General features: G+C 56.4%; 2 protein-coding genes across 3 annotated transcripts in view; one reads left to right on the forward strand and one right to left on the reverse strand.

The window, feature by feature from the left end:
- Positions 1-940, reverse strand: part of Rras (RAS related) — a 3,667-nt gene extending 2,727 nt beyond the window's left edge. Inside the window, exon 1 of the mRNA XM_055613539.1 lies at positions 757-940. Coding sequence (XP_055469514.1) covers positions 757-909 — 153 coding nt within the window. The 5' untranslated portion in view covers positions 910-940. The remainder of the gene's footprint in view (positions 1-756) is intronic.
- Positions 941-2,755: 1,815 nt separating this feature from the next.
- Scaf1 (SR-related CTD associated factor 1) overlaps positions 2,756-13,993 on the forward strand; it is a 12,921-nt gene continuing 1,683 nt past the window's right edge. Inside the window, exons 1-10 of one of the 2 annotated variants that reach the window (XM_055613489.1) lie at positions 2,823-3,199; positions 4,822-4,898; positions 5,293-5,406; positions 5,586-5,643; positions 6,096-6,193; positions 6,458-6,558; positions 6,646-6,761; positions 10,014-12,680; positions 13,176-13,258; positions 13,477-13,695. In XM_055613489.1, coding sequence (XP_055469464.1) covers positions 5,299-5,406; positions 5,586-5,643; positions 6,096-6,193; positions 6,458-6,558; positions 6,646-6,761; positions 10,014-12,680; positions 13,176-13,258; positions 13,477-13,695 — 3,450 coding nt within the window. In that variant the 5' untranslated portion in view covers positions 2,823-3,199; positions 4,822-4,898; positions 5,293-5,298. Of the gene's footprint in view, positions 2,793-2,822; positions 3,200-4,821; positions 4,899-5,292; positions 5,407-5,585; positions 5,644-6,095; positions 6,194-6,457; positions 6,559-6,645; positions 6,762-10,013; positions 12,681-13,175; positions 13,259-13,476; positions 13,696-13,993 lie in introns of those variants that run through there. The other variant, XM_055613490.1, reaches the window with a different exon arrangement.

Here is a 13,993-nt window from a genome sequence, read left to right on the forward strand (position 1 = left end):
TGTGTGTGTGTGTGTGTGTGTGTGTGTGTGTGTGTGTGTGTGTGTGTTGGAGGGGATGATTAAGACCCAGAATGCATTAGGAGATGCTCAGGGGTGAGAAAAGCCTGGGGCATTCTGAGGGTGGGTTCATAGAACCTTCCAAGCAGCAGATCTGTGTCTGGAGGGTGTGAAAAACCTGAGTTGTTTTTTTTTTTTTTTAAACCTGGAGATGACTTGGGTTTTTAGGGATGAGGGCTGGGAGTTTGGGGACTTAGGATGGAGAAATGGTTGGTTTTCCTTAGGAGTGGGGTAGGGTGGGGTCTCCATCTAGCAGAATGGCGCCAGATATTGGTGTTTTCCTAGATTTTTCTAAAATCACTTAGATCTGAGGGGAAATCCTCTTCAAGCAGGGTGGTCCCAGTTCTAGAATCAAGGTCTGGAGCAGAAGCCTCAGGGAGTGCCTAGGATCTGAACGAAGTAATTGTTTGGAATTTAGGGTACTCCCAGGAGGTGAGGAGGGTTAGGTCTACTGGGACTAGGGCTCTTAGGTACCTCTGGGAGGGCGATTCTGTCCCAGGACGCATTGGGAGAAAGCTCCCCCTCACGAAGGGGGTGGAGGCCCTGGGCACTTGGAGTCGTAGAGGGGATCTTTTAGGATTAGAGTCCCTCTCAGCAGGGTCTCAATGATGGGTCTGGGAGAAGAGAAAGTCTCAGGGAACCACCAAAGGACGCAAAGTCTCAATCTCGGGGACACCCTCCCCGGTGAGGGCCCACTACCTGGATGAACTGGATGGTCAGCGCGCTCTTGCCCACGCCGCCGCCGCCCACGACCACCAGCTTGTGAGTCTCGCCGGGCGGGGGGTCCCTGGGTCCCGGCCCCCCGCCCCGGGGCCGCCCCCGCCCAGTCCCGGACGCCGCCCCGCTGCTCATGTCGCCACCGCTGCTGCTGCCGCCGCTACCGCCTGGGGGGAGTCAAGAGACCAAGGGGTGGGTTATGCTAATGTTATTGCATAAACATGAGCTCCGGCCTGTAGGACGTGAGCCTCCGAATACTTTAGGAGGAGGCGAGGCCAGGAAAAGGGAGGAGCTATACTAATAAGGGTAAGAGAAACAAGGTTGCAAAAAAAGGGGAATTCCGAGAGGGGTGGGGCTATGATAATAAACCTGTGCCCACCGGAGCCTAGCCGCGCGCTCTCTTGGGGCAGTACGCTTTTGGGAGGAGCTATGCTAATAAACCTCATCTTCGGGCAAAAAAAAAAAAAAAAAAAATCGGAACGAGGATATGCAAATGAGGATGCAGTAGTACTCGTCGAAGTACCGCCCGTGGGTATTTCTGGTAGGCGGGGCTTGCCGGCTCCCGCTCAGGGCCGTATATAGGGCCTTCTTAGGAAGGCACGGGTCTCGAAAAAGAATCGCCTCCTCCTTCCTGGGATCAAAGCCAAGCTCTCTGCCCCAGCGTCGGCTGGAGTCTCCGCCAGCCTAGGGACCCAGGCTTCCGGTTCCCGCTGTCCCAGCCAAACGGAAGATAGACTGGGAGGGAAGCTGGGGCCCTGGAGGGGGACAGCAGGGTAAACTGGGCAGGGACGAGCTGTGAGATCACCACATTCCTAATCCATGAGCCAGCTCATCCTAGTCGGGAAGTCCGGGGCCAGAAGGGCCTACAGCCAGGATTTCTGGGGGTTGGAGGATGCAATTGATGGCTCAGACACCTGGTTCCTACCAGTTCATCGCGATGGAAACTTGGATTCATAGGTTCTAGGGAGAACAGGCCCTCGGGAGGGGCTCCTTACTACTAGATTAGGTATTGGGGAAGCTGAGAGTCCGGACTCTGGGGCCAGAGGATGGAGAGAGTCCGGGGAGGGAATCTAGTACTTCTATTTGTGCAAGGTGTGATACCCTGAAAGGCTTGAGTAATGGGTCCAAGGGAAGAGGACTGAGTTTCCTGAGGAGGACAATGAGTATTCACTCTTCTGCTCTGCGGCAGAAGGCTCAGATTTCGGACTTTCGTGTCCTCAGTAAGGATGCTCTGGTTCGATTCCTGGGTTCTAAATTCAGTGGAGATTATTCAAGACTAGCCTGGACAACTAAGAATGAACTTATCTCAAAATAAAAAAGCAAAGGAGGGCTATATATACAGTTCAGTGATAGAGCGTTTGCTAGCATGTATGAGGGTCTAAATTCAGTCTCCAATACCTTAAAATGATTTAATAAACTGAGCATGGTGACTGACGAGTCCCAGCACTGGGGAGACAGAGGAAGGATCACAGCAGAAAGTTCCAGGCCATTCTGAGCTACATAGACACCTTCTCAAAAAATCTCCTTAGGACTTAGAGAGGAAAAAATTTAGAAAGGTCTCTTATTCAGAAAAGGAAGACTGGGAGGGTAGCGTCCAGCTCACTCAATTGAACTACAATTCCCATGGATCTCAGCAACGGTGCGCATTTTTTACATCACTTCCTGATCCGCGCCCTTTTCCCCGCGCACGCAGGGCACTGTGGGGGCCTCACCGCGCGCCCCAGCAGTCCCTCCCACTTCACCTTTCACCCCTACACTGTCCCCCGCGTGACGAAGTTGTCGCGTGGACTACGTCTCCCGGCGTACAGAGCGCGCACTCCGCCTCCATGTGACGCGTTGATTTCTGGGAAACCGAGTCGGCCCCCGTCCAGCTGGCCCTTTAGAAACCCAGCTGGGTACTTGAAATCCCGGCAAGCTTGGCGGCAACTTGGCCCCGCCCCTCCCCAGATCGGATCGCGAGCCCCGCCCCAGTCCGCCCCGCCCCGCGCCGGGGCTGGAGCCGCAGCCCGAGCGGCGGGGTAAGATGGCGGCGGCAGTCCGGGCCGCGGGGCTCGGGCCTAGCGGGGTGGGCGGGGCGGAGTCGGGTCACTAGTCGTCCCCGAGTGTCGCCCGTGCGCCACCGGGCCTGGAGAGCATAGCGTGGCAGCCTCGGACCCGGCAGGGGTGCCTGCGGCAGTCGCTGAGTAGGGGCCCTTCTTAGGGCCCGGGACTCGCCCGGGGGTGCCAGAGGGCGTCCGTAGGGCCTGAACCGCGCCTAGTCCAGCTCTTCATCGCATTGCTGAGCCCGGATATGTCTGCAGGCGCTGTAGATGGTTTTTATGTGCGACTGTAGGCTAGAGTCTGTTGAGAGGCTTTTGAGGCCATCTTGAGATCTTGCTGTGTGTCCCAGGAGTGCAGGGGTCTGCAGAGCCTCCTAGCTAATTGGGTATGTCTGGTAGGGCTGGGAAGTGCCTACTCGTGCTGGCTTCTGCATTCGGCTCATCTACACGGATCTGGGACGATTTATAAGGCCTGGAGGCTCCTTTCAAGGACTAGGAAGTGTTAAGGGCCACCTGGAAGAAAGAGATGTGTTCCCACCCAGGGAGAGGGAAGCAAGCCTGTGATGTGCCCGGAGGCATAAATGGGTTTCCAAGGTCTTGGAAGTTTGATGTGGGGTGACTTGGAGAGAAGGGTGGGGTGGGGCAGTTAGATGGAACTGGAGTCATCCAGTGATTGTAAGAATCCAGTCTGTGTCTTGGAGCAAATTCAGGTGCTTTGGGGACTATAGAAATGTGTAGAAAATAATACAACAGAAAGTGCTGGGCATTTTACCCAGCTCAAATGTACTTGCCCTTCAGAAAGTAATTAAAAAGAAAATGGCTTTAAACAGAAAAGAACCTGTGTTGTCCTAGTGCTGAGGACTTAGAATCAGTCCATGGACCCCTGAAGGTCTGTAGAGCTGTCTTTACTCCTATAGTGCAGTGCTCTGCAACTTGACCTTGATAGGAAGGAGAGAATACATTGTTGGATGAGATTCAGCACATGCCAACATATGCATTTTCTAATATTACTCCAGTCCTGTAAACAGATGTTTCCATTTGAATCTTTGGAAGTATTTTTTGTTATGTTTTATGTATTTTGTGTAATGAGCTTTCTGGGAATCACTAAATTGCTCTCAGAGCCTTATAATTGAGGGCTCACCGATCTGGAATGGTCTGCAGAGCCTTATAATGTCTGTGGTTTGGGGATCTTCAAGTCTGCAGCCAGGAGCTCTTGATTTAGTTTCCTCTGTGTGACAGGCACTGCTCAGGATGGCATGTGTATCTCAGACAGCAGGAGAGAGCAGTCCCAGAGCTGGGAACTATTGATACACAGGTATTAGCTTAGAGAAGCTTGGGCATGGTAGAGGTGCTGTCAGAGTAGGGTATGTCTGGGAATCAGGGAAGAAGCTGAAGATTTGAAGAGGTGGGTCTAGGAGGCTGGCTGAATGTAGAGGCCAGGGTCCAGTTTCACAGGTCTTGGGTCTTTGTGGATGCCCGGCCTGGGAAGCAGGCTGAGAGAAAAGGGGGAAAGCTGGTCTAAGGTCTAAAGATACAATGATTGCTAATGTGTATCCAGCTGCTTGTGTGTGCAAATGAGTGTGAGGCTACTATTTTGCCATTTTCAGATAAACACAGGTGTGGTTTAAGGAGCCTAGGGCTTCTAGGAATTCTAAGATTGGTTGTTTTCAGAGTAGCAGGTTTGACAGCTGTGGGAAGGTTTACAGCTGTGATGTTCATGTTTTCTGAAGCCTCAGTCAAGACATCTACCAGTCTGAGGGATGCTCTTTCAGCTACCTGACTGGGTGCTCAAAGCTCAGAATTCCTGTGACATCACGGAGGCTTTGGCCATGCTTCCAAAGGACAGGCAGTTGGGTGATAGGCAAGTGCCCCGATGGGGCTGGGAGAACAACATGCCTTTCTGAAATTTGGCATTTTTGTTTTAAAAGCTGTATGGTGGTTGTGTAGATATCGTAGTTCTATCTCATGGTTATAAATAAGGTTCTTTGGTCCCTCACCATGGAGGAAGGCAGATGCCGTGTGAAGCGGTGGACCCCCTGACAGAGCGCCACCAAGCATGCTGGCGCACTCCTCCCTGTGAGGAAGGTGGGTTTCTGAGACTGAAGGACACTTTTAAGATCAGGAGACCCAGAGTAGGGTTGATTTGTTTGTTTGTTTGTTTGTTTATTGCATCTATGTGACTGGGTTGGGGAATTGGAGGTTTGACTAGGAGCTTTGGGAAGCTGTGGGCAGCGGAGGGCCAGATGTTGGAGCAGGTGGCTGAGGAGTTATTCCATTGATGGGAGGCAGCCAAAATCCAGAAGAAGGACAAGGATGGCTCTAGTCCCTGCAGGTCAGCATGGAACCAAGTACAAGGTCATCACGAATGAGTTGGAAGAGGGACTCTAAAGGACGATGCAGTGGAGGCAGCAGTGGAGGCCGTTCACCTCTGCTCCTGCCTGGCTCAGCCTTCACTCCAAACTGTCGCCCTCTACCCCAGGTGACCATGGAGGAGGAAGATGAGTCTCGAGGTAAAACAGAAGAGTCAGGAGAGGATCGGGGAGACAGTCCACCTGACAGAGATTCCTCCCTTTCTCCTTCTGCCTTCATCCTGGTAAGACAGCTGCAGACAGTGGGGGCTGGGGGCCTAGCTTCCTAGAAGTAGGGCCTAAGGGTCCAGGACCTGGCCCTCAAGAAGGGCTGGGGCCCTGTGGGGTGCCTGGAATATGCCTTCTAAACAGCAGAGGTTACAGAGATCTTGACCCTGAATTTTCATTTTTTTCCCTTTCCCAGCGGGCCATTCAGCAGGCTGTGGGAAGCTCCCTTCAGGGGGACCGGCCTAATGAGAAAGGTAGGCCTTTTAGGCCTTTGTCCCTCCTCTGGGTTGTGTTTCTTCATTTTTCTGAGGCTTCCTGATGCTCCCTTTGTGCTAGGGTCAGGAGTGTGCAGGGGACTGGGTTTGTCTGGAGGCAGGACTGGTTGGCTGGGACCAGCAGCTGTGCATCATAGGGGCGTGGTGTCCTAGGACCCAGTGTGGCTTTAGGGCTGGCTGCAGGTTGTAAGCAGGGTAGTAGGACACTTTTGGGAAGCAGAAGATGTGTAGACCCAAGGCTAGGCAGGGCTCAAAGGCCACGCTGAGACATGCCCTTCAGTAAGCCAGTAGCAAGCTCTCCAGCTCGAGTTGGGGCTCATGGTCCTGCCGAAGTCGGGAGGTGGTAGTTACTCCCTCAGCAAACATTAGGTCTGCTCCTGGTTTCTGCAAAGCCTCACATCGGGTCCCATCTTACTCCAATATCTATCCAGATGGCTCTCGGTGTCGTGGTCTCCGTTGGAGGCGCTGCTGCCGGAGTCCACGATCAGAGCCTCGGTCACAGGAGTCAGGGGGTGCTGACACAGCCACTGTGAGTAAGGGTGTACAGGAACCTTCATCCTGGGGCCTGCAAGACAAAGGAACTGGGCATCTCCACCCCTGGGTCTGGGGTGACGCTAGTGGGCAATGACGGGAGTCTAGGGACCAGATCCCTGACTAAGCTGGCTCCCAGAGACCATTAAGGATAAGGTTGGTTGGATCCCTGCATATCCTTGGGGGAGATTGGCAGGCTTCTGAGAGGCTGGAACTAGGAAGTGCGTGTTCACAGAACAAAGCCTAGCTCAACCTCTTCCAGGTGTTGGACACAGCTGCAGATAGCTTCCTTGTGGGGCTGGTGAGCATCCTGGATCCCCCGGACACCTGGGTCCCCAGCCGCCTGGACCTGCGGCCTGGCGAGTAAGCACCTAGGCAGCTGAAGGTGGGTGACCCTTGCCCGAGCGCTGCTCACGCACTGCTAGGCTCACCGTTTCCTCTGCCTTGCAGAAGTGAGGACATGCTAGAGCTGGTGGCTGAGGTCCGCATCGGTGACAGGGACCCCATGCCTCTACCTGTGCCCAGTCTGCTGCCCCGCCTCAGGGCCTGGAGGACAGGCAAGACGGGTATGTGGGGCTGCACTGTGTTGGGTAGGTGGTCTTGAAATCGTGTGGAAATATTTATGGATTTGCTAATGGTGCTGGGTACTGGACTTGGAGGCCGCGTACATGTGAACAAGCATTCTGCCACTAAGCTAAGCCCTTAGCCTCACCGAAGCCATTTGTAGTGAGGGTAGGAAGGATGGTTTGATGTTAAATACAAGTTAATGCATATGCTCACGGGGACCCCATAGGAGCAACGAGCATGCTGGATACCAGATGTCAGTGCTGACTGGTCGTGTCTTTGAGCTGGGGATTCGTCTCCTAGGAAGGGGATGAACTAGCTCCGTTGGTGGGCCTGGTGACCAGCTTGAGTCTGAGTGGAAAGGCAGGCATTGGTCCTGTGCTGCGGTTGTGGGAGATACTGTTTGCTCCCCATTGTACTCCTCGTGGGTGCCTGGGACCTCAGCACAGCAGCAGGTGATCTAACTGGAGCTCCCTGGCCACCCAGGGTCAGGGTCCTACTTAGGCTCCAGGGCCTGAGCCCCAGCAGGTGGACCTCCCTCTGTGTGTGCATTTAGAAGGGGAGTAGAGAGAAGGCCTGTGCTCGGTTTGGGTCTTTGGCAGTCTTCAGTCCCAGTGCCGTGAAGAGCATGGCTTGTGACTCCACTGAGGCAGGTCACAGTCACTTTGTCTATTCTTAGTTGTGGGTCCACTTATCGACAGCTCCCATGACCAATAGAAGGGTTTTGAATCTATCCTAAAACCTGAGGGTGTGGTGCTGTGAGTGCAGCCTCAACTGTGGCCTCACAACCTGGAAGGCTGAGGAGAGAGTATCCCTAGAGCCCATGAGCTCAAGACTAACCTGGGCAATACCAGGAGAGCCTGATTCCAAAAGATGAAACCCCTGAGTTTGCAGAGGATAAGCTTTTCAGTAGAACCTGTTTACACAGGCAAATGCCTGGATTTGGCTCCTGGATGGAATATACACTTAGCCAGTTGTTCTCATGGCGGCTCTGAAATGATTTTATAGTTTTGTTGTTGCATTTTTAAAAATGAATCAATCAATCAGTCTTGAGGTGGGTCTCATCCTGTTGCGCAGGCTGGCCTGGAACTTGTGGCACCCTGCCTTACCCTCTTTTGTGCTGGGAATGCACAAATATAACCATTTGTGGTTCTATTTTAAGAAACATATCTTGGGAATGGGGTTTGTTGCATTGCTCAGGCGGTCCATGGTCCCAGCAGTGTCTGGAAATCATAGGTTTCAGGAGTTGGTTCACCCATTCTGCCTACTGGGTTCCTGGGATCTAAAGTCAGGTCGTTAGATTTGGTGGTAACTGCCTTAATTCACTGAGGTGTCTTCTTGCTGGTCTGTCCCTCCTGTTTGTTTATTATACATACATACATACATACATACATACACACATACATACATACACACACATGCCTACCTGTCCGTCTATCATGTATCTGTCTGTCTGTCTATCGTGTATCTATTATCTATCTACCTATTATGTATCTGTCTGCCTACCTACCTATCATCTATCTATCATCCACCTGCCTGTCTGTGATTTTTGTTTCTGGAACTGAACCCCGGGCTTCATTCCTTGAACGGCTGAATTATCCTTCTGTTTTGCTTTTTTTGAGATGGATCTTGCTTTGTAGCTCACTCTGGCTTTAAAGTCCTGATCCTGCTTCCATCTAGAGTGCTGGAATTGTAGGTGTGTGCCATCACATCCAGCTGTTTCCCAGTTGGGAGAAGTCTCGTCATGTTACCCTTATAAGCCTCAAACTGCTGGGCTCCAGGTGTGTGCCGTCCTGCCAGTCCCAGCAGTTTTTGTTTATTTGCTTGCTTGCTTGCTTTTATTTTTTGAGACAGGGCTTCTCTGTGCATCGCTGGCTGTCCTGGACTCACTCTGTAGACAAGGCTGGCCTGGAACCCAGAGATCCGCCAGCCTCTGTGTCCTGAATGCTGGGATTAAAGGCGTGCACCACCACATCTGCCTTACATGTTTATTTTTGTTTTGTAATTTTTTGTTTGTTTTGGAAAATATTAAGACCATAGGAGAAAGAACATAGTAGTCACCTATGATCTTCAGTCTCACCCGTGTGATCTACTGTAGTCACCTGTGTGATCTTCTGCTATAATCACCCCTGATCGTCTCCTATACCTAAATACTTGACAGCTAGGCTTTGCAGACATGAGAGTGTGAGAGTGTGGCATGTATTGAAATGGCAAAAGGGAGCAGGAAGTAGGCACTGTCACTCCAAGTACGTCATGGGTGCCCGTCTGGACTGTGGTTATGAGCCCCGTGGGCACCCGGGAGTGACCTGTCGCCCCTCCCCTTCCCAGGGTGAGTTCCCTGAGGGCAGGGCTTGCTTTCCTGGCACCCCTGGGACTGAGCCTAACACAAAATAGGTAAAGGTGAGTTCAGTGATTGAGCAGACTTTCATTCCACACATGGAGTTTGAAGCAGGGAGGTTGAGCCAGGGGCCTGTGATCATGTCTAGAGAGTGCTGTGCCCTCTAGAGTGTGAGGGTCTAGATGAGGAACTGGCGCTGTCCTGACTGGGCTCTGCTGGGTGGGGTTTTCGTTCCTGTGCTTAGACACATCGCCTGAGTCTGGGCCGACCCTCCATGCTGTGTGTCCTTGCTGAAGTGGATGTCAGGGGCCCAAACTAAGGAGACATGCAGAGCCTGACCCCTGAAGAGGCAGCACACACTACCCGAGGTCCCTGTGGGCTAGTGGCTCTTGCTTCTGAGCCCTCCGGTGCAGGTTGAGGCCAAAAACTTGGAAGGACTCTCTTGTCTTGCTGGCCTCCATCCCTGCCATTTCATGGTCAAAGCTGCCTCTGCTCATCAAGCAGGCTCAGCTCCTGTAAGAGGCTGGCTCTTCGGTGGGGACGTCACTACCATTGTCAAGGCAGTTGATTGCCTTTAGGGCCAGCCCGTGAGGTGGGAGGTGAAGTCAGTGCTCTCCCGGGGCTCGGGTGGATTCTGGGACCGTTTTCAGCTGTACTGGATGACCTCACACGTGCTAGGCCGGTGTTCTGCCACTGAGCCACATACCCCGGTCCCTGACTTCAGCACTGAACTTCATCTTTTACTCCCTAACTGTCCAGTGTGAATGGGTCACCTTTGCTGGAGATGTGGCCACTTAGCAGCCCGTGTGCGCTCCATCTGGTGCAGGGACGGCACCAGCCTGTCTGCAGGCCTCTGCACTGGGAGAGAGGGGCCGGCTGTTACTGACTATGACTCTGTCTACCCTGTTCTCTGCAGTTTCTCCACAGTCCCACGCTTCTCGACCCGCCTGTGCCCGTCACCTCCTCACCTTGGGCACAGGGGACGGAGGGCCTGCCCCGCCGCCTGCTCCCTCCTCTGCCTCATCGTCGCCTTCCCCTTCCCCATCCTCCTCCTCTCCTTCTCCTCCTCCTCCTCCACCCCCGCCACCCCCAGCTCTGCCTGCCCCACGATTTGACATCTATGACCCCTTCCACCCCACCGACGAGGCCTATTCCCCACCGCCAGCCCCAGAGCAAAAATATGACCCCTTTGAGCCCACGGGTTCCAACCCCAGCTCATCAGCGGGGACTCCCTCACCTGAGGAGGAGGAGGAAGAGGAGGAGGAGGAGGAAGAGGAGGGTCTGTCACAGAGCATCAGCCGCATCTCAGAGACCCTGGCGGGCATCTACGATGACAACAGCTTGAGCCAGGACTTCCCAGGTGACGACAGCCCCCACCGGGAGCCCCCACGCCCGCAGACGCTAGGAGCCCCAGGGACGCCGCCACAGGCCGACTCCACGCGGGCCGAAGGGGCCCCACGCCGCAGGGTCTTTGTGGTGGGACCCGAGGCTGAAGCCTGCCTGGAGGGCAAGGTGTCGGTGGAAGTAGTGACGGCCGGTGGACCAGCGCTGTCGCTGCCCCCGCTGCCCCCGACCGACCCGGAGATCGAGGAGGGCGAGATCGTGCAGCCCGAGGAGGAGCCCAGGGTGGCAGTGTCTCTCTTCCGCGCCGCCCGCCCTCGCCAGCCGCCCGCCTCGGTAGCCACCCTGGCTTCCGTGGCTGCCCCCGCCGCGCCCCCAGCCTCTGCTCCGCGCGCCCCCGAGGGCGACGATTTCCTGTCCCTGCACGCTGACTCTGATGGCGAGGGCGCGCTGCAGGTGGACCTGGGCGAGCCGCCGGCCCCGCCAGCCGCCGACGCGCGCTGGGGCAGCCTGGATCTGCGCCGCAAGATCCTCACCCAGCGCCGCGAACGCTACCGCCAGCGCTCTGCCTCGCCGGGGCCCCCGCCCGCGCGCAAGAAGGCTCGCCGGGAGCGGCAGCGCAGCGGGGACGCGGCGCCGCCCGACTCGCCCTCCTGGGACGCCAAGAAGCACCGCTCGCGCGAGCGCAAGCTCGGCTCGCACTCCACTGCCCGCCGGCGCTCCCGCTCCCGCTCCCGCCGCCGCTCCCGCTCCCGCAGCGCCGAGCGCAGGCGCGGGGGCCACCGCTCCCGCTCCCGGGAGAAGCGCCGGCGCCGGCGGCGCTCCGCCTCGCCCCCGCCCGCGGCCTCCTCCTCCTCGTCCTCCCGGCGGGAGCGGCACCGCGGCAAGCGCCGCGACGGCGGCAAAAAGAAGAAGAAGCGGTCCCGCTCGCGGGCGGAGAAGCGCTCCGGGGACGCGGAGAAGCCGCCCGCGCCCGGGCCTCCCTCGGGCTCTGACCGGGACAGTCGGCGCCGCGGGGCCGTGCCGCCCTCCATCCAGGATCTCACGGACCACGACCTGTTCGCCATCAAACGGACCATCACGGTGGGTCGCCCGGACAAGGCGGAGCCCCGCGCGCCGTCGCCAGCGCCTGCCTTGTCCCCGAAGCGGGAGGTGCTGTACGACTCCGAGGGCCTGAGTGCCGATGAGCGGGGAGTCAAGGGCGACAAGGACCGGCGGCGCGCGGGGGCTGCGTCCTCGTCCTCGTCCTCAAGGGAGAAAGGGTCTCGACGGAAGGCCCTGGATGGGGGGGACCGGGGCCGAGACAGGGACAGGTCGTCCAAGAAGACGCGGCCGCCTAAGGACTCGGCGTCTGGCTCGGGGCCGCTGCCCAAAGCCCCACTAAGCAGTGGGTCCTCGTCCTCGTCGTCGTCCTGCTCCTCGCGCAAGGTGAAACTGCAGTCCAAGGTGGCGGTGCTCATTCGAGAGGGCGTCAGCAGCACCACCCCTGCCAAGGATTCCTCGTCTTCGGGCCTGGGCTCCATCGGGGTCAAGTTCAGCCGCGACCGCGAGAGCCGCTCGCCGTTCCTCAAGCCGGATGAGCGGGCTCCTGCAGAAGTGGCCAAGGTGGCCCCGGGTAGCACCAAGCCCAAAAAGACGAAGACCAAGGCCAAGGCCGGGGCCAAGAAAGCCAAGGGGACCAAGGGAAAGACCAAGCCGTCGAAGACCAGGAAGAAGGTCCGCAGCGGAGGGAGCAGCACGGCCAGCGGTGGGCCTGGTTCACTGAAGAAGTCCAAGGCCGACAGCTGCAGCCAGGCAGCCAGCGCCAAGGGGACGGAGGAAACATGGTCTGGGGAGGAACGGACCAGCAAGGCCCCCAGCACCCCACCGCCCAAGGCAGCCCCGCCTCCACCCGCACTCACCCCGGACTCCCAGACTGTGGATAGCAGCTGCAAGACCCCTGAAGTCTCCTTCCTGCCAGAGGAAGCCAGTGAGGACACTGGGGTCCGAGTAGGGGCAGAGGAGGAAGAGGAGGAGGAGGAGGAAGAGGAGGAGGAGGAGGAGCAGCAGCCTGCCACCACCACAGCCACCAGCACCGCCGCACCTGCCCCAAGCACCGCCCCCAGTGCGGGGTCTACAGCGGGAGACTCCGGCGCAGAGGACGGGCCAGCTGCTAGGGTCTCCCAGCTGCCAACACTACCCCCATCCATGCCCTGGAACCTGCCTGCTGGTGTGGACTGCACTACCAGTGGTGTTCTGGCCTGTGAGTCCTCAGGAGTGGGGAGAGGGAGAGGGAGAGGTTGATGGCGTGAAAGGGATGAGGTAAGAGTTGGGTGGACGGAGCAGGGCAGGGCCTAGTCCAAGCTTCGGCATACGGGGAACAGTTGAAACAGAGCAATGCATAGTGACCAGCGCAGATCGGTCCTGTAGAACTGGGTAGAGCAGAGGACCAGAGTGGAGAACTTGAGCAGGGTCCTGTTTCCCTGATGGGCGGTAGAAGGCTGGGACTTGGGGTGATCAGGAGCATCTCCATGTCACATCTTCGCCCTCCTTGCCCCTGCTCTACATACCCCTTGGGTTGTAAGAACATTGCGGGGGAAGGGTGATGATTAGTGGGTGAGGTCCCCTTTCCTGGTTGGAGCTGAGGTTTTATAGCCCATCCTGGGATCAAGTGAGGGACCTAGCAGTATCAGGGTTAGGCAAGGTTTGCTACCCATCCTGATCCCTGCCTTGACTGCCACCCCTCTGTCCACTGCAGTGACTGCACTGCTGTTCAAGATGGAGGAAGCCAACCTGGCCAGCCGAGCAAAGGCCCAGGAGCTGATCCAGGCCACCAACCAGGTGGGCTCCCATGGGGAAGAGTCCCCGCAGCCCCTTCTTTTGTCCATTGCCTCGGGGTAGGAGAGGAACTACAACTCCCAGCAGGCCTTAGGGCAAGGTATTGGCCAGAAGAGGAGCCTATTGCTCTTATACTATTGGGAAATTTGAGGGAACAGAGGGGGCACAAAGCCCCCTCTTCCCTTCCACTTTCCTTGGCTCATCATACTCTCTTCTCACAGATCCTCAGCCACCGGAAGCCACCCTCCACTCTGGGGGTGACCCCAGCTCCCGTACCCACTTCCTTGGGTCTGCCCCCAGGCCCCTCCAGCTATCTGCTTCCTGGCAGCCTCCCCATAGGGGGCTGTGGCTCTACCCCTCCTACCCCCACTGGGCTGGTCCCTGCATCTGACAAGAGAGAGGGCAGCAGCAGCTCAGAGGGACGTGGGGATACCGACAAGGTGAGATGGACTTGGAGGGTCAAACGACTACATGAATGGGGCCAAGTGCTAGGTGCTGGGAAGGCGCAACAGAAGACCAGATGCCGCTCAGCTATTGAGTGCTTTCCTGGCGTGCATGGAGCCCTGGGTTCTACCCTCAGTTAAAGCATTTATAGTTTGTGTATGTATATGTGTATAGAAGCCCCTTTAATGTGCCTCTCGGTCCCCCCCCCCCAACTTTATGTGACTGAGAGACATAGTTGGGTTTTTTGGTTGTTGTTTTTAATTTTTTTTTTTTTTTTTTTTTTTTTTTTTTTTT

Source organism: Psammomys obesus, unplaced genomic scaffold, assembly GCF_907164565.1.
Source record: "Psammomys obesus unplaced genomic scaffold, mPsaObe1.curated_primary_1811, whole genome shotgun sequence".
NCBI classification, from domain to species: Eukaryota; Metazoa; Chordata; class Mammalia; order Rodentia; family Muridae; genus Psammomys; species Psammomys obesus.